Source organism: Lepisma saccharinum, chromosome 29 (assembly GCF_977018435.1).
Source record: "Lepisma saccharinum chromosome 29, izLepSacc3.1, whole genome shotgun sequence".
Taxonomy (NCBI): domain Eukaryota; kingdom Metazoa; phylum Arthropoda; class Insecta; order Zygentoma; family Lepismatidae; genus Lepisma; species Lepisma saccharinum.
In genome coordinates this window covers 254,983-270,465 of record NC_139257.1, presented here as the reverse complement: position 1 = coordinate 270,465, position 15,483 = coordinate 254,983, and the positions used below count along the sequence as shown (strand labels likewise).

Here is a 15,483-nt window from a genome sequence, read left to right as displayed (position 1 = left end):
AAATAAAAATTCTTTGTAAAAATTACCATGATGCTTATCTAAAATTAGATCTGACAATTCTTGCTGACATATTTCAAGATTTTAGAAAATTGTTCATGGATGTCTATGAATTGGACCCTGCACATTTTTACAGTCTGCAAAGGTTAGCTTGGTCAGCTATGTTGTTAAAAACAAAACAAATTGAGCTTGACCAAATTTCAGATGTGGATATGTTTCTTTTCATAGAAAGCTCTATACGTGGGGTCATGGTACAATGCACACAAAGATATGCAAAAGCCAACAATACACATATGACAAAATAATATAATCCAAATGAACCCTCTACCTATATATTCTATGTTGATGTGAATAATTTGTATGATTATTCAATGATGCAGAAACTTCTCTATTGTGATTTTCAGTGGATAAATCCTACATCAATAGAGATACAAAATTTTGATGACACTGAGTATGTTTTTTTGCTGAGGTATATCTTGAATTTTCCCATGAGTTGCATAATCTGTTTTCTGATTTGCCACCATCCCCTGAGTTCAAGTGTCCACCTGATTCAAAAGAAAAGAAGCTTCTGATGACACTTGAATCTAAAGAGAGATATGTCATACATTATAAGAATCTCTAATTTTTATAGAGAAAAAGGTTCAAATAGTGCAACTTCGAAGAGTCGTCAGATTCAATCATTTAGTGTGGTTAAAACCTTATATTGAAACTAACACAAGACACAGATAACTTGCTACTTTAGATTTTGATAAGGATTTCTATAAATTAAAGAATAATGCTGTCTATGGTAAGAACGTGGAGAATATTAGGAAGCATAGAGATGTATGACTAGTCTCTGATTCAAAAAAGTGTCATAAATTACTGGCAAATGAGTCATTCGATATGAAATCAACACAGCCCACAACCTGACCATCTCCGATTTTTATGAAATTTTGGGAGTTGAAACTATGAATAGAACTTTGAAACTATGAAAATCTTTAGTTTCGTACGTCTTGTAATTGTTAAATTATTCAAGGTCAAAGTTAGCATGTATTCCTCTTTTATTGCCCGCTTAGCTATACTAAATCTGCTCTAACTCCACCCCTATTTCGCCTAGGAAGCTCAAATAAAGCTTATTGTACAGGGAATTGAGCAAACTTTCCAGTGATATAACAAGCCTACCTATGGATACGTGACCTTGACTTTTGACTTTGAATATCTCAAAACGTGTCATCACCAAAAATTGTTAAAAAACTATATTTGGTCCCTAATACCATACTCTAAAACATATCAAAAAATCATTCTGGGACTGCAATGGGATCAGAAGATACAAAATAATACGTTTTACTATGTGACTGATAAATGCCCCATTATATGAACTATGACAGGTCAAATGTCCCTTACCACCCCCTACAAAATGTAAAGGAGTTATCCTGGTTATAATTGGTCATAAAAGAAATAGGTTAGGCACAGGGAAATCCTTAGCCGTGTGTGTCAGGAGGAGGTCCGGCATATTGTTGACAGCCATATTGAATTCAACGCAAACATTTCAAAAGAAACTGGGTGATGTAATATATCAAATCAGGCTAGAATTTCACGAGAAATGAAGTGACGAAAGTTTTTCCAACGTATTTTTAGGGGCAGATTTAGTATAGCTGATCGGGCTATAAAAGAGCAATTTATGCTAACTTTGACCTTGAATAATTTAACAATTACAACACGCACGAAACTAAAAATGTTCATAGTTTCAACTCCTCAAATTTCATGAAAATCGGAGATGGTCGGTTTGAAAATTCCACATATCTGTGTTGATTTGGCACGGAATGACTCAAATCCAAAATTTCAATTTCGAACAATATATGATGAAAAATTGTCAGTTTTTCAAATGGAAAAACCATGGTTAAAATTTAACAATTCTATCTATGTGGAAGCTGCAGTTCTCGATATGTCTAAACTTCACATGTTTCAACTTCACTATAATAAAATAAAGACTTTTTATAATGATGACCATTCTCTTCTGTATATGGACACAGATAGTTTTATATATTATATCAAGACACTTAATTTATATGAAGATATAAAACATTCTAAGGTGGTTGATTATTTTGACACATCTTCATACCCTCCAAATTTTCATACTCCTTCCAACAGCAAAAAGTTGCCTGGCAAACTAAAAGATGAAAAAGTAATGATACAATTAAGGAATTTATTGTATTAAGAGCAAAGATGTATGCAATTAGATCAGAAAAGGATATTATTAAAAAAGCGAAGGGAGTAGGTAGAACCATAGTAGTGAATAAACTCTACTTTGATGATTATTTCAACTGTCTCAAAACTAAGTCTCCTAAACTAAGGGACGAAAAAAGAATTCAAAGTGTTGATCATATATTAACCACAAACAAAATAAGAAAAATTAACCTGGATTCAGAGGATTACAAGAGACAGATTATGTCATATGAAATACACACATTACCATGGGGTCACTATTGCCTTGGAGATGACAGCCAATATAATATTTGCCAATAAAAATAACAATGAATCTATTTGGATCTAGAAAACAAGCTTTGGAAGTGCCTTTTCAGTTAGAATCACCAAATTTCACTATTTTTTTGTGTAAACTACATGGATACTAATTATCCACTTGAAGAAGGGTATTCACCAAAATGGCAATTTTCCAGTGACGAAAGCAAAGTACACACCATTCCTGGTCAAATATTTCAAATGTTAGATTTAAATCAAAGTTCAACATTTGTAACAAAACATAAAATAACATTACAACCGAAATCCTCAACTTATGTAAAACTACGGCTAGAAAACATCCAGATTGGGACTAAATATAACACATTTGAACCGAATAAAGAATTGTTGGACTCATTAGATATTTTAGCACCTTATGCATTAGTTAATGAAGAATAACCCCACATTTTGCTAACAAACACAAAAAATCATCCGTTAGTAATACAGAAAAACACTCCAATTGGTTCAGCAGGAAGTAACCAAATAATTTCTGAAATTTATGACACTAACGTCAATGCGAATGCAAATAGTGGTCATAAAGTACATCATTCATTCGAGCAAGGTGACGAAAATTTGGAACAGGAAACCTTAAAACGACTCACTTAACATAGGAAATTTTATGACGTTTAACAAATTGATATAAATCCCGAACTAACAGAAGACCAAAAACTCAAAATTCAAAATTTAATTTACAATTATGCAGATATCATGTATTGGAATTCTGAGTGCTTTTCTAAAACAAACGCAATGGAAGCACACACAGATGTTGCTGAATGTGTTCCTCAATTTGCTAGGCAAATTTCCATACCCATAAATTTAAGGGAAAAAATGAAATAACAAGACTTCAAGAACAACAGATCATTGAACCTTGTGAAAACTCACCATTTCGTCATCGCATATTCTTAGTTAAGAAACCAAATGGAACCTACAGACTAGTTTCAGACTTTTCAGAAATTAATAAAGTAATATACAATGTTTCATATCCCACTCCAGATTGCAATGACATTTTAGCACGTCTTGCGGGTAAATTTTTTTACACTACATTGGATATGGCTCAAGCTTATTTTCAAATTCCAATATCAGAAGAATCACGTCCAGTTACCAGCTTCGCAATTCCAGGTTGTGGTTCATTCCGTTATAAATGTTTACCTATGGGCAAGAAGACATCCAGTAGTTTTATGAATAGACTAATGGACATTGTATTTAGTGGTCTTCCCGACAATCAAGTAGCCACCTATTTAGATGATTTGTGCATAGCAACTTCCACTGTTGAAGAGAATTTCTCCCTAATTGGAATAAAGAAGTGTAAGTTCGCATTTTCAGAAACCATCGTTTTGGGACATCTTCTTTCTGCAAAAGGGATGAAAATTTCCGACAAAATCATTAATTCAATCAAGAATTTTCCAACACCTAGCAATACGAAACAGGTGAAGAGCTTCTTAGCACTTTGTTCTTACATTAGAAAATATGTCCGGATTCTCATTTTTAGCGGATAGCATATATAAACTTTTGAAAAAGAACGTTCCGTTCAGGTGGACAGAGCAGCACCAGAAAGAGTTCGATGAACTAAAGGATAAAATTCTCAGTTCTCCCGTTCTCAAACCGTATTCTCAAAACAAGACGACCTACCTCATCACCGATGCGTCTACAGTTGGCCTCGCAGCCAGTATTTGGCAAGATTCGGAAGACGGAAGCTCACGCCACCCAGTTGCCTTCGCGAGCCGCAGATTAACCGACACAGAGAAGAAGAAATCAATATTTGAACTAGAATTTCTCGCAGTGGTCTATGGAGTAAAAGCGTTTAAATATTATTTGCTAAGCAGCCATTTTACTTTAATAACTGATAATCACTCCATATCATATTTACGACAAGCATCAAATTTGACAGGTCCATTGGCACGAAGAGCTCTGGAACTACAGCAGTTTTCCTTCGATGTGAAACATGTCATCAGAAAATGCCCTTGTAGACACTTTAAGCCGCTATCCAGCAGATGAAGCTCCTGCCGACAGTGAAGACACCCCCTGAACTAATTTTCCACCTAGAGGACAAAAACTTCAGCATTCGAAAACATCAAGAAGACGATCCATTATTAGGCCCTATCATTAAAGTCATCAACAACGATCTGATGCAAGATCCAGGAGTAGTACGAGCAGCACAGTATTACGTCATCAAAGACAACAAACTATACAGACGTCATCGATACAACAAGACAAAGGAACTTCTCTTGTGAATTCCACATAAATTAAAAGATGAACTTTTCGAGAAGATCCATTGCAGTGAATACAATGCAGCTCACGCTTCACCATCTTCCACGTATGAAAATTTCAGGAAAAGATTTTACTTCCCAGGATTAAAACGATGGGTGTACATGAAATCGAAAAGTTGCCTCGAATGCCAGATGTCGAAGAGAGATTTCGGACCAAAGAAGCTCACCCTTCAGACGTTCGAACCGATCGCCACCCCAGCCAGGAAGTGGGTCATCGACACGTGCGGTCCACTGCAGGCCACAGCCAACCACGGACATCGCTACGTTCTCATCTGCGTAGATCAAGCGACCAGGTACATGGTAACGACATCTATACCTTCAGTTGACGCCGAAACGATCGCCAATGCATTAATGGAACAGATCATTTTGCGATTAGGTGTACCAGACAACATCACGCTTGATCGTGCACCAGCGCACACTTCAAAAATCATGGAACAATTGAGTCAAATATTGAACGTCAGACTCAGATTCGCAAACACAGATTTCCACGAAACAGTTGGACTCGCCGAAAGACATATTCAGAAATTAAAGCAAAGGCTGAGACCGTATGTAATGAAAAAATGTGCACAGTGGTATCTGTATCTCTCGGACATAACGTTTGCGATAAATTCAGAAGTACACACAGGAACAAGATATTCTCCACATTACCTTATGTACGGTTACGAACCAAAGAATGCGATGGATTCATGGCTAGGAATAGATCCAAATTCGTTGCAGCACTCTAACAAGGAACGTCTAGACATATTGCAAGCGATGCGTGAACAAGCACAGGAAAATCTCCAGAAGAAATTTAAAACACAGAAAAAGTACTCAGACCAACACACACGGCATGTTGAATTTCAACCTGGACAAAAAGTGCTAATTTTAGACACAGTACCAAAAAGAAATGTACCTAAGCACTTCGCAAATTACTTCAAAATACATGGTACAGTTCTTGAAATGGAAAATGCCAACAGCGTATGAATAAGCTACAAGGACGGCCGAGGAAAGGATAAAATTGACACATTTTCCATAACAAGAGTCAAACCCTTCTTCGAAGAAAAGGAGAAAATACAAGAAGAAAATGATAACATCGACGAAATGTCTGCAGAACAGTCAGAAGCCGAAGAGACAGAAGTCAAAGGGACATAATTCCACCGAAAGTCAAATTGGAAAGAACGTTGTCATTCCATCATTTCATCGTCATCGTCGCGATTAGTCAAAGGGGAAGAAACGCGACGCTACAAAACAAGCAGTCCAATCGAAGCATCCATGTTTAATTAAAACCTAAATGCATTTATTTTGTTAAATCTTATCAAAATATACAGTAACTGTCCTCTTCCAAAAATAGAATTTCGTGATAACCACGCCAAACTATCCTTCGTTCAATAAACTGCTTACTTTTCATGAAGATTGCAACACTCGCCTCCTCGACTTGGAAGAGAGCGATATCAAAAAAACACGTACATCTCCTATTACAGCGGCCAAGGAACGAAGTAGCGTGACGTCATCCTGAGAGAGACATCAAACGAACAACAAGCAACTAGCAGAAGTGACAGAAGTTTCGCATGTAAGCAGTTTCTCCAAAACTCACATCATCTGCATTCGAAGATTACAGTGAAACACGATTATGCAAGAAACTTATATAATAGAGCCATCAGAACATTACGAGAATAACGAGCATTAAGATATTTAGTGTAAATTCTTTACAACAATATACGTACGTATATTGCAGAGTATACACTCCTGTTATAATTTAAATGAAATAGTGCACAAGTTATATTTATATACAGTATGTATGAATTTACGCTCGCCATAATAATATTTCACTTATGTGAAGTTTAATGATGCTAGGGACAGGTTTTATCTTCATAGATAGTCATTTAAGTATAGTGCGCACTTGAGCGTATCTGATATCCCTTAGTACACAATTTCTGGAATTCTGGTGATTCCATATATATAACGAATTCCTCATAATACATATGAGTGAGAACAGTAAATGAATTAATTTTCATAAAGATTGATAATTCTTGTGTTTCATTGCAATAATAATCATAATAATAATAAAGCACTGCCCTTCGAAACTGCGTCTCATACAGCGACAGCGATATCTTTAATACTTGTAGGGACTATCTTATTTTTATTAATTACGGCACGTTTTGTTCGTAAAATTAAATCCTGTTTTTGTTGTCGTCCCCTTGCACAACAAACAACCAGTCGACAAAAACCTACCCCTCCAGTTCGCAGTATAAATGTCACAAATGAAGAACAAATAATTCCAGTAAGAATAGCACAATATAGACATATCAGACCATCGACGGCACCACCCCCTATTCCTTCTTCTTCCAAAGCGCTGGCTAAACAATCTTGTATCGATATCCCATCACATCACTTTGACAGTATCGGTTAAGGCACATCACCACCGACTTGCACTTAGCCAATGGATTAGACACCCTGTCCAGCAGGCAGACAGTGAACTTCTAAAGCCGCCCTACAATTGGCTGAGTACATGTCGATTGGTGTATGTCCAATTACTACATTCCTATCTTTATTTTCTCTTTCTCCTTCCTTTCAATGGCTCAGACCACCTCTAACAGGTACCTACAAAACCAGGGCATCATAGAAGATCGACAGAGGAAAACTCGAGGACCAACGCCGCCAAATTGTCTTCCACCTTCTACAGAATACACCTCCAGATTAAATCCAATTTCGGAGCATCCTCCCCCCCCCCAGATTTTTATGGACGATGGACTTGCCGTATTGGAGAATAGAAAGATGAAAGACAAGTAAAGCAGAATGTTCCCAAACGCTACACTTTGTTTGGACAGGACAAAGAAGGAACAGCATTCATTGAATGTGTGTCTATTACATTCAAATTGATACTGCTAAGACAGGACAATGCATCCAAGAAGAACCTTCTGTCCCAGTTACGGAAGTTGGAGAAGAAGTGTAAGACGTTTCTCACCTAGGACAACATGTGATTGTCCCACTGTGATCTGATTCCCAGCTTACAACACCTTAGTATAGCAGGCAAGTATTTCACGAACTTGGAATTCCTTCCCAGCAGGACCAATTAGTAGCATTATATGTTCCAAACGCCAATCCACCAGAGCATCCCAGCTGCCCAGGATGTCATCAATCGTTACAAGTTTCAACAAGGTGTGAAAATGCAGAAGTTCGAGGAACTGGAAACGCCAAGTTCACCACTTCAATCCCTAGTGAAGTCCCAATAGACTACATAAAGTACAGGAACTAGGTTCGTTTCAATTGTGCTACGAAGTCAGATACATTTCTATGCATGGACAAACGTGAACAGTCCAGAACACGGGAAATCGAAATGATACTGATCTGTAATCATTGCGTGAATTCTTTTAGAAGAAACTGGTACTTTCAAAATGATAAAACAAAGTGATTAAGTGAAAATAAACACAATGATAAGATATAATGTCGTATTGAACCCTTAAGGTTTGAACAGTATGTGTTTAAACAGTGAACATTCTCTAAGTGATTACATAGTGTCATTATGGCATACAGTGTAAACTATGCCTTATCAAAAGTGAATATTTTTTCATTCAGATTTGTAAATAATTATAAACTTTGGTTCCAGGATAGTGTATAGAGCATCATGATTTACGTTTTCATTGGCGATGCAAAGAACACCAGTGATAACGTAATATTAAAATAATCAATTTAAGGGACAAAAACATCGTAAAAAAAGATATCGTGCTGGTAATGGTTGTGGTTATGTATTATAATCAGCTATCCTAATTTCATATTCATATGTTTAGTTAATCTACTTACTGCTCTTTGGTTCTTAATGGGTATTTAGTTGTTTATGCATTATTTATGCATACTAATAAGTATTATGGATGGGTACTGGTAAAATTTTTCTCCTTACCAGGCTTGATAGTTTCTTGATGTACTTCTATATCGTTTCAAAGGAATTGCTAACATGAATGAACCAATAAATGATACACTCAGACAAGCTACCATCGAAGATGACGCTTCTTGACAGGGAGGTATGTTGACTTGTAGGTAAAAATTAGAAGGTGTACTTGAAACGAAACATTACGGAGACAGGATGTTCTCGTCGGTTTGGAATGCAGACCTTACAAATTCCATTACTTGCCTCGTCCGTGGAAAGGTACCAGCCTGACAGACGGATATGAATCGACAGGTATTGGAATTTGTATAGCGAAGCAACCGAACCGATTTGAATAGATCGGAAGGGAATTTCGGGAACAGTATTGGATTTGGTTTTGGTGTGTGAACATCGAGGAAGACAGCGCAGGTATGTACCTGGAGGACGGAGGCGTCACTCCGAATATAGAAAGGTCTGAGCCTTGTTACTGAACCTCCCGCTAGTACTTTTTCTTACTTACACCCCGGTAATAAAATAATGAAAAAAGGGAAGGAGCGAACAAGATAGAGAAGGGGTGTCTTCCTCACCCCCTATAATCTCACCCTGCATTTATTGATTTATTTTTGTTCGCAATTTTCACAAATCGAACTCTTGATTTTCCGTTCCGTTATATTCAAAATGAGCCCTGAACAAGATCCAGAGCTTTATATGTTTCGGAATTGTTATCTGCTCTTAAAATCTGTTTTACAAATAACCATAAATTCTAAGAAAATCAAAGAAACAAACATTATTTATACAAATTTTGCATTAAAGAACAGGAAATGTGTGTGTTCTAATATGGAATATTTCCCATACCTTTACATTATACCTAGGTATAATGTGAAGTGAAGTAGTGTGTGTATATAAGTGTGTGTATATGGGGGGCTGAAATTTGTGAAAAACGTTCCTGCGCCACTCTTTGTAAACAATTCTCAGTTACAAGGATTATTTTCCCATAATCTTGATATACGTATAACTCAGTTCTAGCTGTATAATATCTAGACCTCGGATTTTAAGTTTTTAACCTATTTTTTCCTTTGAAGGTAAATAAAAAATAGCAAATTATATCAGCGTTTCATTAAAAAACGAAACAACTAACGAAGTTTTATTGTGTCTAAAATAACCTATTTTGCTTATTAGAACCTATTTTAGGTTTATGTGCTTAAATGAAACCTTTTTTAGGTTTTTATATTTTCTTTTAGGTTTTACAGGATTTTTATATATCAATGAGGTATTTGCTAGGTTTGGTGGTGATATAATTCAATGACTGGCATGTTTGAAACATGTTCCCTGACGATTTCCCTCCCTCCAAGTAGATGATGTTTATCAAAGCTTTAAACAAAACAAAATCTCTGACGCACCGTTACCTGCACACAGTGGCGGCGAAAGGGGACAGTTCTCCCCTACTTTTTACCCCCGCACTATAGACTTTAAATGCTAAGCCTTGCCTACTAAGATAGAGTAAACTTCTTATCCCCCCTCGTCCCCATTCTCAGTTTTGGCACCCAATCGTCTCTACTGCCTGCACAGTACCAAGTGCAAACTTGTGATCTGTGCAGCCTTGCTCACTCTCTTGTCAGTTTGGTAATTTTTGTCATTCACGGCTTGCGAAGTAATGTTTCAGCATTCAAATTTGCTTTAAGTGACTGATTGATTAGGTGTTTTAATTCCATTTTATACACAGTAAGTCTAATCGGGACTGGACCTACTGTTTAAAGTGGGATCCGAAGCAATATGTGCCTCCATCGGGTATCGAACCCGGAACCCGTTGATTACAATCGCACTACTGACTATGTTTCTGTTGAAATATGATTTTCAGCACATGAAATAATCCTCACAGACAAGGGGTGGAGTTCGAGTGTAGATAACGCAAAAGGATTCATGGTGGTCAATAGGACCATGAAAAAATTCAACGATGATCCCTGGTTTTCAAGGAGAACTTTCCAAAAATTCAAGGATACAAGCAGATGTTTTCTCTATTCCAACCTTACGTATTACCGACTCTCACCCTCCCTTCCACACAAAAAATATTAAGAATGTAAAGGGTTTGTATGATTCCAATGTACCAAAAAAATTACCTAATCAACTTCAAGATATATTATTTTGTAATAATCGTCCTTCTGTCAGATAGATTTTTCTGCAAAAGACACTAACAAAGTTAACGGATTGAGAAAATGTTGTTTTATTTTCCATGTAGCTTTCTTTTTCTTCCTAAAAAGTAAAATAAAAGCTAAACTGAGAGAAACTTTCCTCAGGGCATGTATAAATTTAATGTGATTTGGATTAATAAAAGTTCCAATTTTTCACGTCTACGGAGAAAAAAATGGGACTAGAGAAATCATCCAGTTGGACCTTTTTTATGTCTTGCCAAAATTCATGAATAATTTCCAGAGCAAATAATTAACGCATAATTCCCGGAATTCAAGGAATTTCAAGTGAGTAGCCACCCTGATATTGTGCATCAAATTATACCGTACATACGTAATTCATTTTTCATACCAACAAGTAACTTTCTCTAACAGCACAAGTGCAGTATTATATAATAGTAGATAATTTTGAAAATGATACAAAGAAATGAAAATTTGTTTAGAAAATTTATATTTGGTTATTACTGTTCTTGTAAAATTTTGTTTTTAACGATTGTATCTAATCAGTATTTTTCGGGAATTTTGTACCAAATAAAGTCTTTTTGCAACCTATTCCAGGATTTTTCGAGCCTAATTTAAAGTCTTTCGAACCTATTTTATGATTTTTAGAACCTATTTTAGGATTTTTAGAGCCCATTTTAGGAACGTAATAGCACAATTTTTAGAACCAAAAATCCGAGGTCTAGTCATAACACATGTCAACAAATTTCAACTTCTCGGCATTCTGTCCCTTTGCAGTGTTGTTAAGTATCATGGCCGTCCCATAGCAAAGATAGTTCATATCCCCAAATTTAATGTGCATCAGACGAAGAAATAAATTTTGAGATTTTACATTATAGCCCTGGGGTGAAAATTGATCATAAAGTAAAGAAGGATGTTTAGTGAATTCACTCTAGATACCAAGTAGAAGACCAATTATTTTATGTCTCCCCAAATATGAATAATCAGATTTATGCAAAAAGAAAATTTCTTGTACATTTGAAGATGTTTCTAGTTCTGCACTATTTTCTTCTTTGTTGTTACCATAAACAGCATATTGTGATGGCGTTAAGTAACAAATATTGTTTCCAAAAGTTTGCTTCATTACTACAGAGTGTGCTAAAGGTATGGAGGAAAATGTTTTGCCATTGTGTATCAAAACAGCCTTTCAACTCATTTCAGAAGCATCAATAAATACACGCCACTCTTCAGTATGATATTGGAAACCTAATTTTGACATCAGCCCATTTACATCACGGCATGCACAAATAGCAGAATCTGTGACTGTAAATATGGCAACTATTCATTATTTCTGTTTCTGAGTACTGAAACGTGAAGAAACAAGAAGTTAGATAAGGCAGGTGAGGAGGTAGTAGGCACAATGAATGGAAACATAAGAAGCGATGACTGTGGTCACTTTATCTGAATAGTTATTAATGAAATTTAAGATCGTTAAAGTACTCAGAAACCATATGAGATAGACAAGATCTGATTATATATTCGTAATAAACATAACAATATTAGTAAAAATCATCATTCCGTTTGTCATTACCGAAAACTAAGTTGACATGTGTAATCAGTCACCTCCATTGTCCTAATTAGCACAAATTAGCAGAATGTGACGATAAAAAGCACCAAGCTGATTACCATATGACTATATTTTCTAGAGATAATGCGGTAACGATTTCCTCCTGGAGAGAAGTAACCATGCCTATTTTCAACTCAAAGGACATTATACTAAACGTACCTCTCCCAAATGTGAAGGCCGCTGGAGGTTATGTATCTCAACTGGTCGAAGGATGTTGTCTCAAAGAACTCTTGCAGGTGCTTCTGAGCAAAATCTACACATTTAAAACTCTTCTCTTTAGTAGATTTTGTGTTTTCAGTATCTCTAGAACCGATCATTTTGACCCAACTTAGAGACTATGCGTCTGACATATGAACGAGAACAAGGCACCAACATCGATTACACTTCCAAATCGTCCATTCAATTTCCTGCTCGCACGCAAGGTGCACATAATGCATTCTGCAGTACGTATTACGTTAATGTTGCGCAATGCACTTTCTTATATTTGAATGTGTTATATAATTGATTGCTTTGTTGTACCAAGGGTAATAGATAATCCTTGGTTGTACTTGGAAAAGTTTCCATTATCATTTTCCTTCCTTTGATTATTTGACCCTAGAACTTCCACACGATGGATCATTGGACCCATAAAAATTGCTGTAGATAAGTGACTTACGCTGACACTTATTTCGTAGGAAAATTTGTAATTGTATTTCATGATGTTCTTCGATATTTTCATAAAAATAACAAATAATGGAAATAAATAAACAAAAAAAATGTGCATCTGTGTCATTCTTTGGTATTGTTGGTAGTACACTCAGGACCGGATAAAGAAAGTGTGGGGCGTTACCCCCACATCCCCTATACGCCTACATGGCGTTGTGCTATGCACAGGGGAGCACTTTACTTTCTTTACATTTTGTGACATGTAAATTATGTTTTTCCCTTTAATAATAATAATAAATAATAATAATAACAATATTATGGAAACATAAGAGGGCAATGGATAAAACTTAATGATGCAGATGACGTTTACACGACTTTCAATGCCTCTGCAAATAATCCAAGTTCTAGTTGAAAGTTCAGATAATGTTTTGCAATACATTTAATATATAATGATAATAATTTGAAATTAAATGAAGAAAAAATGATATTAACAGCAAACTGAGATTTTCAATATATCAGAAAAGGCTTATTTTCAACCTTCGTGGCAGAGTGGTTAACACATTTTGCTACGACACTAGAGGTCTCTGGTTCGAATCCCTGCCTGGACACGAGTGTTTCTTGTGAATGTTTGTTCCTCTATTTCATAATATAGTGACTCATTCACATCTTCGCAATTTACTAAAAATTGGCATAAAAGCCAAGTAAAATATAACAATATGAAACAAAAAATATTGTAAAAGGAGAAAAAGTAAGAGCAAACATGAAATAGTTAACAACATTATGCATTTCTTTAAACGTATGTCGTTTACCTTGGGAATGAAGTTAGGAAATTATCTTCATAAATCGTAAAATTTGAATTTTAAAAATATATACTATATATATAATAACAATTCATTGAACCGTTTCACTAGTACAAACATAAAAGTTGATAACCTTTTGTACACAATAATAATTATGTCAATTGGCGTTCACCAAAAGGGATATCTATTCAAGGCGCACGTCTTCATCCAACCTGAACGATTCTTGCACGTTTGATTACAAGGCTCATTTGCAAGTGCTGGAGTAGAAAAGTTTACACATGATATTACCCGGCCGCAACTTCGCAAACTCTACTTACCGAACCATTTTCTGCCGTCTTACTGGCTACCGTAGTGATGACGTCACACCTAGGATGACGCGGCCTTGACGCGGCTGTGCGTATTGTCCTCGGCTCACACGTCTGAACATAAGACTAGCCTACGTTACAGATTATTTTATAAAATATATTTTTTCGTAAAACAGACAAATGACGAATGCAATTAATGAAAGTACTAACATTAGCGTGTGCCTCGTATATTTCGTACCGTAAAAATGAAAAGGGAGCTATAAATTAATGCAGAGATGAATGCATGCAGTTGAAGACAACACCAAGTTACCCTTTTCATAAATATAATGTGCACATATTCCTTTCTCTGCATGAAAAAATTAGAAAAACATCTTTGAGCATTTAGATATTGCACAGTTTTCACATCTATAGCATACATATATTGTATATATGAGTACATTTCTTTCTCCTTTTGGTCTCATAAGTTTTTATAAAATTTTATAAATATTTCATTAAAATCCACAAGTAGCAGATTCACTTATCGCAAGGATTGTTAGCTTCAGTTCGTGTCCTGCCTTTCTCAATATTTCAATAGAAGCAAATGAGAATGGGCATTGCAAAATGTGTTATCTTTATTTAAATCAGTTGTTTCTTCTGAGAGTAAATTGAGGAGATCATTGTAAAATAAATATCGAGTACTCTGGAAAAAAAATGAGCATTCTGGAAAACTCAGAGAAATATTAGGGTTGAGAATAGAATGGAATATATTGTTTCCAAATTGATTATTATGTTTTATAACGTAAGGGATAAATTAATCCCTGGCAGGTATGGACATTTATTTCGTTGCTCGAGATGCTCGAGTCTGCTGATGACAAAACCGCAGCTACTGAGGGGGGGACTGAACGGCAGTCGCACCGAGTGCAAGCAACAAGTTTATTGTTTTTTGAAAAGAGTTTTTGTGCATAATTGTTCATAATAATGTCGTATACAAGGTACTTCGTAACGACTAATGATAACATGCCTAGAGGAGTTTGGAAATTTGGGAAAAGTTATATGAAGTATTACGAGACATAAATATTTTCTCAGTGTTAATGTTAAATAATAATGTTATTATATTATCCGATATTTCTTAGTGCGTTTTATTTCAAGCACACAGCCGATCTTCGTGGCGGAGTGGTAATCACTCCACGCTACGACGCCAGAGGTCCCGGGTTCGAATCAAGCCTAGGCTTGGGTGTTTTCTTTGAGTGTCCCTTCACCAATTTCATCATATCATCACTCATTTCCATCATCTTCGCGATTAGCCAAAAGTGGCAGAAAAGCGAAGCAAAATAAACAAAATGAATCAATTAAAGCACATTTTCTTTAGGAATATCATTCACTGTATTCTCTAACCCAAA

The 15,483-nt window shown here is 35.8% G+C and overlaps 1 protein-coding gene across 1 annotated transcript in view; it reads right to left on the bottom strand.

The window, feature by feature from the left end:
* Positions 1–12,671, bottom strand: part of LOC145981153 (uncharacterized) — a 479,000-nt gene extending 466,329 nt beyond the window's left edge. Inside the window, exon 1 of the mRNA XM_083114280.1 lies at positions 12,514–12,671. Coding sequence (XP_082970406.1) covers positions 12,514–12,671 — 158 coding nt within the window. The remainder of the gene's footprint in view (positions 1–12,513) is intronic.
* Positions 12,672–15,483: the final 2,812 nt, after the last annotated feature.